Here is a 12,951-nt window from a genome sequence, read left to right as displayed (position 1 = left end):
GGTGATCACCCCCCTCAGCCTCCCAAAGTGCTGGGATTACAGGCATAAGCCACTGCACCTGGCCAAAAACTTATAGAACTCTTTTTCAAATTAAAAGTGCTACTTGGCTGGGTCTGGCAGCACATACCTATAATCCCAACATTTTGGGAAGCTGAGGCAGGAGGACTGCTTGAGGCCAAGAGTTTGAGACTGGGCAATACTGTGAAATCCCTATCTCTACAAAAATAAAAGTGACTTATGACATAGGAATTTCAAAAAAAATTTCAGAGATGGGGTCACGCTATGTTGCCCAGGCTGGTCTCAAACTCCTAGGCTCAAGTGATCCTCCCACCTTGGCCTGCTGCATCAGAGATTACAGGCATGAGCCACTATATGCCTGGCTGATACAGGAATTTGATGGCCTTTTTCATTGACCAAAAAAATGGATAGTCATGATTACCTGTCATACAGCCAGAAAATTTGAACAAATTTGGAAGCTTTGACTTCTAATAGATTCAAGATAGCATTCCTTTAAATAGAGAACTAATAACAGTTGCTTAAGAGCACCCAATACCTTTTTGCCAGTCATTAAATTTAATGTTAAGAAAAATATCAGGGTATCTTTAAAGTTAAAACTTTGATTTCCTTAAAAAAAAAAATTGGTAAATCATGGAAACTGATAAAACATGGAAATATATTCAATAAAAAGGGGTCCCAACATGAACATACCATTTCAAAATATGGTAACAAAAACTTGAAACTCAATTACAATTCCTTAGTGGAATTGCTCTAACAGCTCAGAAATAGGATTTTCCAATTTTTCTAACCGGCCTTCAAAGTCAGTTCTTGCCTTGTGAATATATAAGTATTTACCTAGTCCATGTAGCCCAAGTAATTCTGTCAATAGCGGCATGATCCATAAGATGTTTTCCTGAAGGCACTTCATAGATATGCCGTTTATAGCAGCCACTAGAGACCTTTCACCAGATTCAAATGGGACAAGAATTCCATTAGGTGAGAGACAAAATCCACAGGGGGTTTACAGAATACTAGCATATTGCTACTTGATTTACATGTCTAACATTATTAAGTATGCAAAAGATCACTACATAAACTTAAAGGAGAAAAGCACTGATAAGTGGGGAAGGAAAGAGGAGCTGTAGGTCGGAAGATACAAAGGCAGGAGTTGAGAAGCTGGAGCTCCAGAGCTGAGGAGCTTCAAATGCATTCACTAACATGAAATGTAGAAGCAGAACTTGCCACCTGGGCATACAGTATTGGTGCTGTACCTGGAGATATCTGCTATCTGCAGAGAAGTCCATTTGAATGACAAAGCTTGGAATGTCTTTGCAGTAGCTGATTCTGTTAAGAGTGGGGCCCAATGTCAGGTCATAAAAATCCACCGAGTTCTCACTAGAACCCACTGCCAGATACCGGGAATCCGGACTAAATCTGAATCAAAACAAAACATGTAAAAAGTATTAGACCACATGAAGTATTATAAATATTTAAGATCAGTGACTTTTCCTTTCTAGTTCTTAAAAGTAATGTGTGATACAGCCTCAAATAGATTTACCTGACAGATACAACTGATTATGTATACTGACATTGTCTGGGTTACATGAAATAAGGAAGCTTTATATTTTACTTCAATTTAAAATATTTCTGCAATTGTCATCTCCCAATTCCTTTAAAAACATCTCATGGTTTAAAAAAGCCTTTTTAGGCGGGGCCCGGTGGCTCACGCCTGTAATCTCAGAACTTTAGGAGGCGGAGGCAGGCAGATAACCTGAGGTCTGGCGTTTGAGACCAGCCTGACCACTATGGAGAAACCCTGTCTCTACCAAAAATACAAAATTAGCCAGGTGTGGTGGCGCATGCCTGTAATCTCAGCTACTCGGGAGGCTAAGGCAGGAGAATCGCTTGAACCGGGGAGGCAGAGGTTGTGGTGAGCCAAGATTGCGCCATTGCACTCCAGCATGGGCAACAAGAGCGAAACTCTGCCTCAAAAAAAAAGAAAAATTTAAATTTTTAAAATAGAGGCGGGGTCTAAGTTGCCCAGCTGGTCCCAAACTCTTGGCCTCAAGCAATCCTTCCCCCTTGGCCTCCCAAAGTACTGGGATTACAGGTGTGAGCCACCACACCCAGCCAAAACATCAGCTTTTAAAAGCCATTGGCATTACATAATAAGCTAACAATTCATTAAGATAGTTTTCTTCCATCTGGGAAAAAACGTTGTCTTAATATTAAGCAAAGAACACAGCTCAGCTTAACCTCCAGTTATTAAGGTGAAGTGACACAACTTGAAGCTTGGAAGAATTTTTTTTCTTTTCTTTTTTTTTTGAGACAGAGTCTGGCTCTTCTCCCCCAGGCTAGAGTGTGATAGTGCAATCTGGCGCCCCGGTAGCTGGGATTATAGGCGCCTGCCACCATGCCTGACTAATTTTTGTATTTTTAGTTGAGACGGGGTTTCACCATGTCGGCCAGGCTGGTCTCAAGCTCCTGACCTCAGGCAATCTGCCTGCCTTGGCCTCCCAAAGTGGTGGGATTACAGGCGTGAGCTACCACGCCCGACCTGAAGAACTTATTTAAAAGACAAAGTGATGTGCTATTTGCCTAGCAATCCCTGGAGTCATATGAGGCAATTCAGTCTCTTGAAATGGCCCATGAGTCTTATTGAGGTACCACAGGGACATGTAAAAGCTAAGGGAAGCCACTGTTACTGTTTTACATATTTAAGTTCTGAGGAAGGTTTCATTTGTAAAAGGATTTTACTGACGAAAAGCGTACAAGCTTTTGACAGACCTAGATTCAATAATCTTATCTACTGATCACATAGAAGTACTCAGTAAATGGTAGCCACTGTTGAAAAATGCTTAAGCACTGAAAATCAAAGGTTTAAGAAACATTTAAATTAATCTGGATTCTGGAACATTTAATCAATAGGTATTGATTAAATTAATGAACTACATATTCCCAAACTGAGGTTATTAAGAGAAGATACATTTGGAATCACAACTTTAGTTTTCCAGGGTGACACCTTTTGAAGGGCAGATGGCTCTCTTGTGTTACAGTGGGAGATACCTCTTGGCAGAATGAACTTAATGGACATGGCTAAGTGTTAACATGAATTCATCAAACATTACCTACTAGTACTTGCTATTATAAGGCACCGTGGTTGGTGCCCAGTGGGTTTATAATTTAGCAAGAAGAATTAAGTAAGTATACAAACAGCCATATTTTAGCATATAATTTATAATGTGGGAAATGCTACAGGCCCTGGGGACCTCTTTTTGAAGGCATGGCTAAGGAAAATTTTTCAAATGGAAGTTGAATCAAGTACATATTAGCAACTCTATTCCATTTGTTCACTAACCTGATATCATGGATTGCACATCTCCTGTCTCTCTTCTTTCCCCATATTTTTAGAGAACTCACTAGTAAAATGATAAATTCTCCATTTTTCATTCCAATAGCCACCATGTCCCCTTCAGGGCTATAACACACAGTACGAGCAGCATGCCCCAAATTCACTTTGTTTAACATCTTCTGCATTAAAAAAAAAAAGAAGAAGAAGAAGAGTCATAGGAAACAACATTAAGTACTTCTAAATTAAACCCATTTCCCTCAAAAATTCTCAACTTAATTCTGAGATAGTTCTTTAAGCACTAGCAATTTAGAACTTCCAACTTTTCTTTTCAGAAACTGTAACCTCTTTTAAAAAATTATCCGTACTTACTTTATCAGCAATATCCCAAAGTCTCACCGTCCCATCTTCTGCAGCAGAAAGGAAAAAATCCCTGGAAGGATGGGTTGCTAGTCCCCAAATTGGCCCATCCACATGACCGTTAACTAAAATATTACAAGCTGCATTTTTTTCTCCAACTTCAATTATTTCAGCATTCCTTGTCCCAACAAGGATCTTGCCCTGAAACACAAGTAGGACCAATACATTGAATGTAATACAACAGCTGCTCTTCTTCATAATATAAAAATGACTCTCTTGACCTGCTTTCCGAGAACTTTTTGCTTTGAGCTAATCTAGTAGCAAGGCAGTCATTAGCTCATGCAGATTTTTCTATGACTACAGGCACACATCTATCTAAGCACACTGGGCTGGATCACATATTAGAGTCCATGCTACAGAACAGAACTTTTCTGTGGCAGTACACCTGGATTCTTCAATAATCAAAAGTTTTTCTTTGATAATCTTAGGATCTCCAAACAGGGTAAGTGCAGTTGGATATAGGAAAAAAGTACTAGAATTTATTTTTTAGTTAAGAAGTGAAAGCTTAACTACTATTTAATATGCAGACTGAAGATAATATCCATATGATTTATAAATACACAAGTACAAACACGCTCAAAAATTTCCATAGGAATTGTAGTGTTGAAGTTTTATTTTGAAATGGACACAGAATTGTACATATTTATGGGGCGTACGGTAATGCACATAACCATCACCTCAGACATTTGTCATTTCTTTGTGATGGACACTTCCAAAATCCTCTCTTGTAAGTATCTGAAAATATATAAATACGTGATTCTTAACTACGGTCATCCTACAGTACTACAGAATACTAAAACGTACTGCTCCTATCTGGCTCTGTAAAATCCTTTAACCAGTCCTTCCCTATCCCCCTCCTCCTCCTGCTTCTCCGCCTCCAGTAACCACTATTCTACTGTCCACCTCTGTGGGATCAACGTTTTTAGTTTCTGCATAGGAGTGAGAACATGTATTTATCTTTCTATGCCTGGCTTGTTTCACTTCACATCATGTCCTCCAGTCCCATTCATGTTGCCACCAAGAATGACAGAATTTCATTATTTTTTATGGCTGAACAGTATTCCATTGTTTGTTTATTACATATTTTATCTAGGGAATGTGTGCTTTTTAAGAAAATGGAGACAGCTGTCCTAATATAAATGAATCAACTGGCAAGGGTTTTCAATTCTGTTTACTAGAGTTGTTGAATTGGCGGATTCTAGAAAATATTGGAGGTTTACATACAGTATTTAGACAGAATAGCTTCCTAGCTTATGCACCACACTGGTCCTAACTTTGGCAAAGAAAGCAGCAAAGAGTAATGCTGGCAAGCAAATCCATCTTTATGCATTATTAAGTATTGTTCATTAAGCTGCAAAGGGTGAGAGAATCACAGTAATAACCACTTTCTATTTTCTGCTGCACTGCATCAGCTCATGGAACATCTTACTTTGCCTCTGCACACAGAACGAACACAATCTGTGGCTTGTCCTGTCTCAAGCCTGAAGGCACGGCACCGCCTCAGTTCCTGATCCCACAGTTTAACCGCTCCTCCTTCTTTTGACCTAAGTAAATAACCAAGCCAGAGTAAGTGTTTATTATTGGCTACTGTAATTTTTATTATAAACAAATACTAAGTTATAAGCAGAATTCTTAAAAAAAAAAAAAGGCCCTGATATTTATAATTTACTTCCAATATTCTTCTAAACTTTCTATGGCAATTTGAGGATCTACGATATCTCAGTCAAAATAAACATTCAGTTTCAGTGAATTTTGAGAAATACTTTTTTTCTGACATGAGCATAATTTTATTTAGCCTCTACCATACATTATCCTCTCTCATAATACTTTTTCTTTCCTTTTTTTTTTAAGATGGAGTCTCGCTCTGTCTCCTAGGCTGGAGTGCAGTGGCACGATCTCAGCTCATTGCAACCTCCGCCTCCTGGGTTCAAGCGATTCTCCTATCTCAGCCTCCCAAGTAGCTGGGATTATAGGCGTGCACCACCCCACTCAGCTAATTTCTGTATTTTTAGTAGAGCTGGGGTTTCACCACGTTGGCCAGGCTGGTCTTGAACTCCTTGACCTCAGGTGATCCACCCGCCTCGGCCTCCCAAAGTGCTGGGATTCCAGGCATGAGCCACTGTGCCTGGCCTCATAATACTTCCTGATTAGGAAGATGTAAAAAACAATTTTATTAAAAGGAAACAAAAAAATTAAAAAACAGTTTTATTAATGGAAATGTAAGGCAAAAATAATAGAATTACAAATGCTGTGCTACAGAGTTGATTTATTATTTTTTTGAGACAGAGTCTTGCTCTGTCACCCAGCCTGGAGTGCAGTGGTGTGATCTCGGCTCACTGCAACCTGTGCCTTGCAGGTTCAAGTGATTCTTGTCCCTCAGCCTCCCGAGTAGCACCACCACTCCCGGCTAATTTTTGCATTTTTAGTAGAGACAGGGTTTCACCATATTGGCCAGGCTGGTCCCAAACTGGACCTCGTGATCCGCCCGCCTTGGCCTCCCAAACTGTTGGGATTACAGGCGTGAGCCACTGTACCCGGCCCAGACTTTATTTTGAAGGCCAAAACAGAAGCATATTTATTCCCTACAAGGTATTAAAATATCTCACTGGAACCGTTTAGCAGGCTTCTAGTGAGCGGGGGTGTGCAGGAGTAAATGACATGGAAAATACAAGTGTTAAGGGACGAAATAGAGCCCTGGAAGGACTGAAAAATGTATTCCTTCATTTTCTGCTAGATGAATTGCTTGTTTTAAAGCATGCCTATGTGCATTCTTCCTTTATGTGAAAGGCACAAATTCTGCACTTGTGTTTAACATATGTGGGTTCTTTCAATCCTGTATTGAAATGTAGTTCTTAGTCACCTATATGTCATGTTTATTTTTTGTTTTTGTTTTTCAAACGGGGTCTCACTCTGTCACCCAGGCTGGTGTGCAGTGGCACTATCACAGCTCACTAAAGTCTCAACCTCCCCAGGCTCAGTGATCCTCCCACTTCAGCCTCCTGAGTAGCTGGGACTACAGGCGTGCACCGCCACACCCAGCTAATTGTGTTTTCTATAGAGATGGGGTTTCACCATGTTGCCCAGACTGGTCTCAAACTCTTGGGCTCAAGTGATCCGCCTGCCTCAGCCTCCCAAAGTGCTAAGATTACAGGTGTGAGCCACTGTGCCTGGCCTACATGTCATGTTTCAACATGCATACGACCGTGTTGGTGACAAATCAAATCATAAGTATCTGCTTACTGTTGGGAGATTTGAAAATCACTCAGAAAAGACCTCTTCTCAAATTTTGAGGTCTTGTATACAGTTTAAGTTTGCCTCAAGCAAAAGGAAACAAGGCAGTTCTCTCTAGTTCCCTCATCCTTTTCTAACGCAACAATGTGCATTCTACTCCTTAGAATCCATTCTAAACAAAAAAGAGAGCAGGCAAAATACAACCCTGGCTCCAGATTCCCCCATGGGCCTCCTACTCAGCAAATATGTACACAGGCATACAGACATTAAGAAAAGTAACTCAACCTGTAGGACAGCTACCTATCCACACCTCAGAAAAAGGATCACCCCACATGAAAAAAATTGGAAGTGAATTAATATCAGAAATGAGAATCAATAGAAGGCACATAAAAGGTAATAAAGGAAAAGCATATGAGGAGAAAGGTCAGAGAGGACACACTGTGTAGCCTAGAAACAACTAGAATAATTAACTGCAAACCTCAGGTAGGTCACAAATGCATAAATATTCTGTGAAAAGAAAGAGGACTCACGGCCTTTCCTTTCCCCCAGTCACGATAAGTCCATCTCGCAGGGTGGTGTACATGGCAAACACAGGCCCGTTGTGAGCTCTCGCCACGATTCTACACAATATGTGATCTTTCCACACACAGACGTCACCACTGATGGTACCTGTAAACGTCAAGTTATTCTGAAAAGGAGTGGGGGAGGGGGAGACAAACTCATCAAAAGTTCAAATAGAGTTCAAATAGATAATTTTCTATGTATGTGCAATGCTGTCTCACCCTTGATACAAAAGAGCATGCATCGTGTAGTGGCAGCAGCAGCGCTGAATTCAAGAGTCAGGAAACCTGAACTGGAGGCTTAGCTTTGTCAGGACCTTTTCCTTTCCAAGTCTGTTGCTTATTAGCTAGAATAACCCTGGACAATTCTTCCCTTCCAATTCTAACATACTGTAATTCTAGAGTTTATTTTTTATTTTTTTGAGACAGAGTTTCGCTCTTTGTTGCCCAGGCTGGAGTGCAATGGCGCGATCTCAGCTCACCACAACCTCTGCCTCCCAGGTTCAAGCGATTCTCTTGTCTCAGCATCCCAAGTAGCTGGGATTACAGGCACCTGCCACCACGCCTGGCTAATTTTTTATTTTTAGTAGAGACGGGGTTTCACCCTGTTGGCCAGGCCAGTCTTGAACTCCTGAACTCAGGTGATCTGCCTGCCTCGGCCTCCCTAAATGCTAAGATTACAGGCGTGAGCCACTGTGCCCGGCCTCAGCCACGGCGCCTGGCCTGGTCTTACATTAAGAATATCCAAAATGTTCAACTGAAATTTGACATGGCACAAACATTTCAATGGTCTTTTTCTCAAAAACGTTTAAGTGTACTTAAATATTCTATAATTATAACTTTTCCTGTAAGTATTGCATACCCACATAAACATTTTAATTACAAAATCCACTTAGTTTTTAGATGCGCCAAATACAGCCTAGCCAATGCAGGATATTAAAGGAAAGAGACGTGGATTGGAAGCCACAGGTCCAGATGAGATGGAATAAAGTGAGGGGAGAGCAGGGCTCCTGAACACACTTCTCTCAGGGCCAGGAACTGTGCTATTTCCTGCTGTCTCACTACCTCCTTCTTCCCTCAAAGTAGAGACACTGGCCCAGAGCACTTCCAGCTGATAAGCAGTGTGTTAAATGATAAAAAGCAAAGGAAATCCTAAACGCTAGTACCACCTTCAGTCATTTGAAAATCATGTTTCTTGATTTCCCCTTCTTTTACTCTGACAAATTTTTAGGACTATGAAGAACTACTAGGAAGACAGAAATTTTAGGATGTTTAGGATGACAATTACAAGATTAAGGAAGGCTTTTGAGTATAACAGTAGTCCAAGGAATCAAATGTTCATCATAATCCTTATTATGGTGGCTCACACCTGTAAACCCAGCACTTTGGGAGGTCAAGGTGGGAGGATCACTTGAGCTTAGGAGCTTGAGACCAGGCGAGGCAACATAGTGAAACCCTGTCTCTACTAAAAATGAAAAAAAAAATTAGCCAAGCATGGTGGTTCCTGCCCTGTAGTCCCAGCTACTAAGGAGGCAGATTACTTGAATCTGGGAGATGGAGTCTACGGTGAGCTATAAACGCACCGCTGCACCACAGCCCAGGCAACAGAGTGAGATATTGTGTCAAAAAAAAAAAATCCTTTTCCCCCTCTCATTAACATTCTTTTTTACTCCCTAATTTCTGAAAGAACTAGATTTTTGGAAGATGAATAAAGTGAGGGGAGAGCAGGGCTCCTGAACACACTTCCTTGACCAGGGCATGTAATGATTAGCAGATCACAGTATCATATCAACAACATTAATGTGGCTGAAGATCTAAGGCAAGAAAACGTAAAGTAGTCAGAGTCACACTACGTGCATTTTAAGAGACATACTGCACCAAATGCAATAGCGAGCATGGTCTGCATCCGGGCATCTTCCAGTGTGCTCAGTAGCCCTTTTCTGCTAAGAAGAGCCCTTCCTGCCAGGGTCCAGAACTTCACATGTTTTACTCCCACTGAGACAAACTGGGTATCTGAATCTGGTCGGAATTCTGCCACAAAAATACGTTGATTGTGACCAGCTCTGCTGGCAATTTTGGCACCTGACAAGATACAACAAAATTATCTAGGTTATTACAAGAACCAAGCTAATCAACAGCATCAAACAAATACATAAAATACCTCTGTTATGGTTCAAATAACAGAGGCTTAGAAGAGAGGCCAATGGCCCCTGCTCTACTACCTAGCAATACATGACTTACAATTATTTGTGTATCGAGTCCTTTTCACTTATCTTCATTCCATTAACTTTTCTTTATACAACTTAAACGTTTTGTCTAAAGTGTGGTAGGTAATATTATCCTGCTGATCTGCCATTATCATTAGAAATATACATACATAATTTTCGGCCGGGTGCGGTGGCTCAAGCCTGTAATCCCAGCACTTTGGGAGGCCGAGACGGGCAGATCATGAGGTCAGGAGATCGAGACCATCCTGGCTAATACGGTGAAACCCCGTCTCTACTAAAAAATACAAAAAACTAGCCAGGCGAGGTGGCGGGCGCCTGTAGTCCCAGCTACTTGGGAGGCTGAGGCAGGAGAATGGCGTAAACCCGGGGGGCGGAGTTTGCAGTGAGCTGAGATCCGGCCACTGCACTCCAGCCTGGGCGACAGAGCGAGACTCCGTCTCAAAAAAAAAAAAAAAAAAAAACACATAATTTTCATTGATAAGAATCTCTAAAACTAATCAAATCATTAATAATAAACATAGTTTCTTGCTGAAGAAAATAGCAGCGAATCATTTGTAATACTAATAATGGTTTCATTAATTTATCTGGTTTTGTGAGGTTACAGTTCCACCGGGCTTTTAACGTGAAATATACCTGCAGTAGCACTAACCGTGTACAGTATATCGTGTAGGCCTACACTGAGTAATTATTTCAACCACCAACTTTAAGGGAAATATTAAATACAGAATTCCTACTACCCTTGTATTCTTGTTTTTTAAAAAATCAAACACACAAAAGAATCCTACCTTCCTGCCATCTCCAAACGGTAATAGTATGTTCTGGGTCTAGTCCCACAGAAAGCAATAGTTTGCCCGTAGCACTGAAGCTGACTGAACATACTCCCTTTGAATGGTAGCATCTTAGGATAGACAAAGTCTGCTTGTTCATTGCATCCCAGATGTGAATAGAAGGAGCTGCAGCTAAATAAAGATAATATCAAAGTTGTAATCTACCGGTTTAAATGTTTCTGTTTCTAAAGCTGATGCATATTCATCTCTGAAACATGGACAAATATGTACCAGATAAAAACTGTACTAAACAAAGAACAGCTCAAAACTAAGACTGAACTTAAAAAAGGAAAAGGAGTTTTGGGGGTGGGGAGGAAAGAAAAGGAAAAAATATAGAACACTTCTTCTGGCTATATTCCAAATTGCATTTTTGGAAAAACAGCATTTAGACAAGCAAATCAGGCAATCTCAACTTTAAACAATTCAAAACAAATGCATGTTTTATGTATACTTTTAATCTTTATACAATTACATGGAGAACTATACAAATATTACACAATAAATATTAAACACCAAGTATACATTCAGTACTGATGTTACCTGAAAGAGAAATGAAAAGCAGACACAAATTGAGAAAGGCAGTAGATAGGAAACCACCTGAATAGATCTCAAAAGAAATTTTCAACCATAAACAGACAGACATCTGGTAAAAAGCTAAGTTCATATCACTTTATAAGACATGTACTTAAAAAACAGGATTTCATGAGAAAGATAAAACTGCTCATCTTTAAAAAATGTGGTTATTATTATTAATCTTATGTAGCTTATTTCTGCTGCTTAAAAAAATTATCTCAGTTCTCCATATTTTCTAAAGTTAAAAAATTATAGTTTTATATTTTCTTTTTTATGAACTGCACCCTATAAAAATGAATAGGGATAGGTCAATTCAGCAGTTAATTCAATCTCAGAACATAAGTACTTTTAATGAAGCAATAAAAATACTAAAGTGCATTTACTTCAAATTATAAATGTTATGTTTTAAAAATAGAGAAACATTAAATATGACAAGCTGCCTGAAATCATTCAATGCAGAAATAAATGTCAGTCTCTAAAGAAAATATTCTGATAAATTTAGATTATATTTTATACCATCTGCTATTTGTAGTACATAATGATAAATTAAATCTGACAGTTCTTCAAAGCAGTTAAAATATATTAAACCAGAGACTTAGAGTATCATTAAGTAGAAATTGTTCAAAGATTTATGCAACTGTAAAATATCAAAACTACATGGAAATATACATAAAAGTTTATCATATAATAAAATAGGTTATGTTTGTAAAATGTATGACAATAATGCAAGTATTGAACTAAAATTAAAATATTCTTCATTCATTAAAAGTCAAAGTACCCCAAGGCACAGGTAAATTTAACCTCCATAAAGAATGTTAGGTGGCTTAAATTTAAAATGTAACTATATACCAGATCACTCTATAAATTTTGCCAGTGATAAACATTATATAAATATTGTTGTATGTTTACAAAATGCACCTCTAGGCAATTCACGTTATATTTGCCAAATTGTGATGAGGTAGACAGTAGATTTTCAAGAAATATCACTAATTTTTGCCTCCAAATTTAATATGCCACAAGTTTAAATGTTTTATTTATCTAAATTTAAACAGCAAGTAATCTTAAATTATATTACTGAGTTTCTCATTTTTATAAAAAATTAAAGGAGATGGCAGGAAGGTGAAACCAGAATTTATGTTTTAAAACCTATAGGTATATAAGGTAATGGAATTGCCACACACTTATACTGCTCTAAACTTACATCAGTAACAGTATTTAAAACTAAAATTACTGCACATTTTCAGGACCTCTCGAAGTTACTAAAGATGAAACTATGTTCATTAAGTATATTGTATTTTCTCCTATCATTTGGAAATGATCATTCCTGATGCTTGGGTAACACATATACAATTCTTACTCCTCCTGTTCCAGGAGGCCATGAGGTATTAAGTACCTATCATGGCAGGCATGTCATTGGGGACATCTCATATTTTCTAACGCTTACCTTCTAGGTAGGTACGTTTTTTCCTGAACTCAGCCTCAGAGAGGATAACTGACTTGCCCTAATACAACTCCGAGCTGGGAGAGGCAGCACAGGTATACTGTTCTCAGGATCCAGGTTCCATTCTCGCTCTTTTCCCCATATCTAGCTCCCTCCAGAAAATCAATCCCAGTAACTTTTCACTACCGTTTTTAACTCTTAGTTTCCTGTATAGAGATGCCCTAAGTGTCTCTATAAATTGTTATTTGGGTCTTACAAGAATCAAAGTTTTAAAGGATATTCTTCATCCCCGAGTTTGCCTTGGATGCAGTATAATAAAAACTGT

At 39.1% G+C, this 12,951-nt stretch overlaps 1 protein-coding gene across 1 annotated transcript in view; it reads right to left on the bottom strand.

Moving 5' to 3' along the window:
- EML5 (echinoderm microtubule associated protein like 5) overlaps positions 1-12,951 on the bottom strand; it is a 200,798-nt gene that overhangs the window by 2,627 nt on the left and 185,220 nt on the right. Inside the window, exons 35-42 of the mRNA XM_011949800.1 lie at positions 10,571-10,744; positions 9,431-9,639; positions 7,528-7,685; positions 5,196-5,310; positions 3,719-3,907; positions 3,356-3,528; positions 1,269-1,431; positions 853-956 (exon numbers count right to left, since the gene is read on the bottom strand). Coding sequence (XP_011805190.1) covers positions 853-956; positions 1,269-1,431; positions 3,356-3,528; positions 3,719-3,907; positions 5,196-5,310; positions 7,528-7,685; positions 9,431-9,639; positions 10,571-10,744 — 1,285 coding nt within the window. The remainder of the gene's footprint in view (positions 1-852; positions 957-1,268; positions 1,432-3,355; positions 3,529-3,718; positions 3,908-5,195; positions 5,311-7,527; positions 7,686-9,430; positions 9,640-10,570; positions 10,745-12,951) is intronic.

This window comes from Colobus angolensis, unplaced genomic scaffold (genome assembly GCF_000951035.1).
Source record: "Colobus angolensis palliatus isolate OR3802 unplaced genomic scaffold, Cang.pa_1.0 Scaffold3, whole genome shotgun sequence".
In the NCBI taxonomy this organism is placed as follows: Eukaryota; Metazoa; Chordata; class Mammalia; order Primates; family Cercopithecidae; genus Colobus; species Colobus angolensis.
The sequence above is the reverse complement of the archived record's forward strand: the minus strand, read 5'-3'. Positions and strand labels throughout refer to the sequence as shown.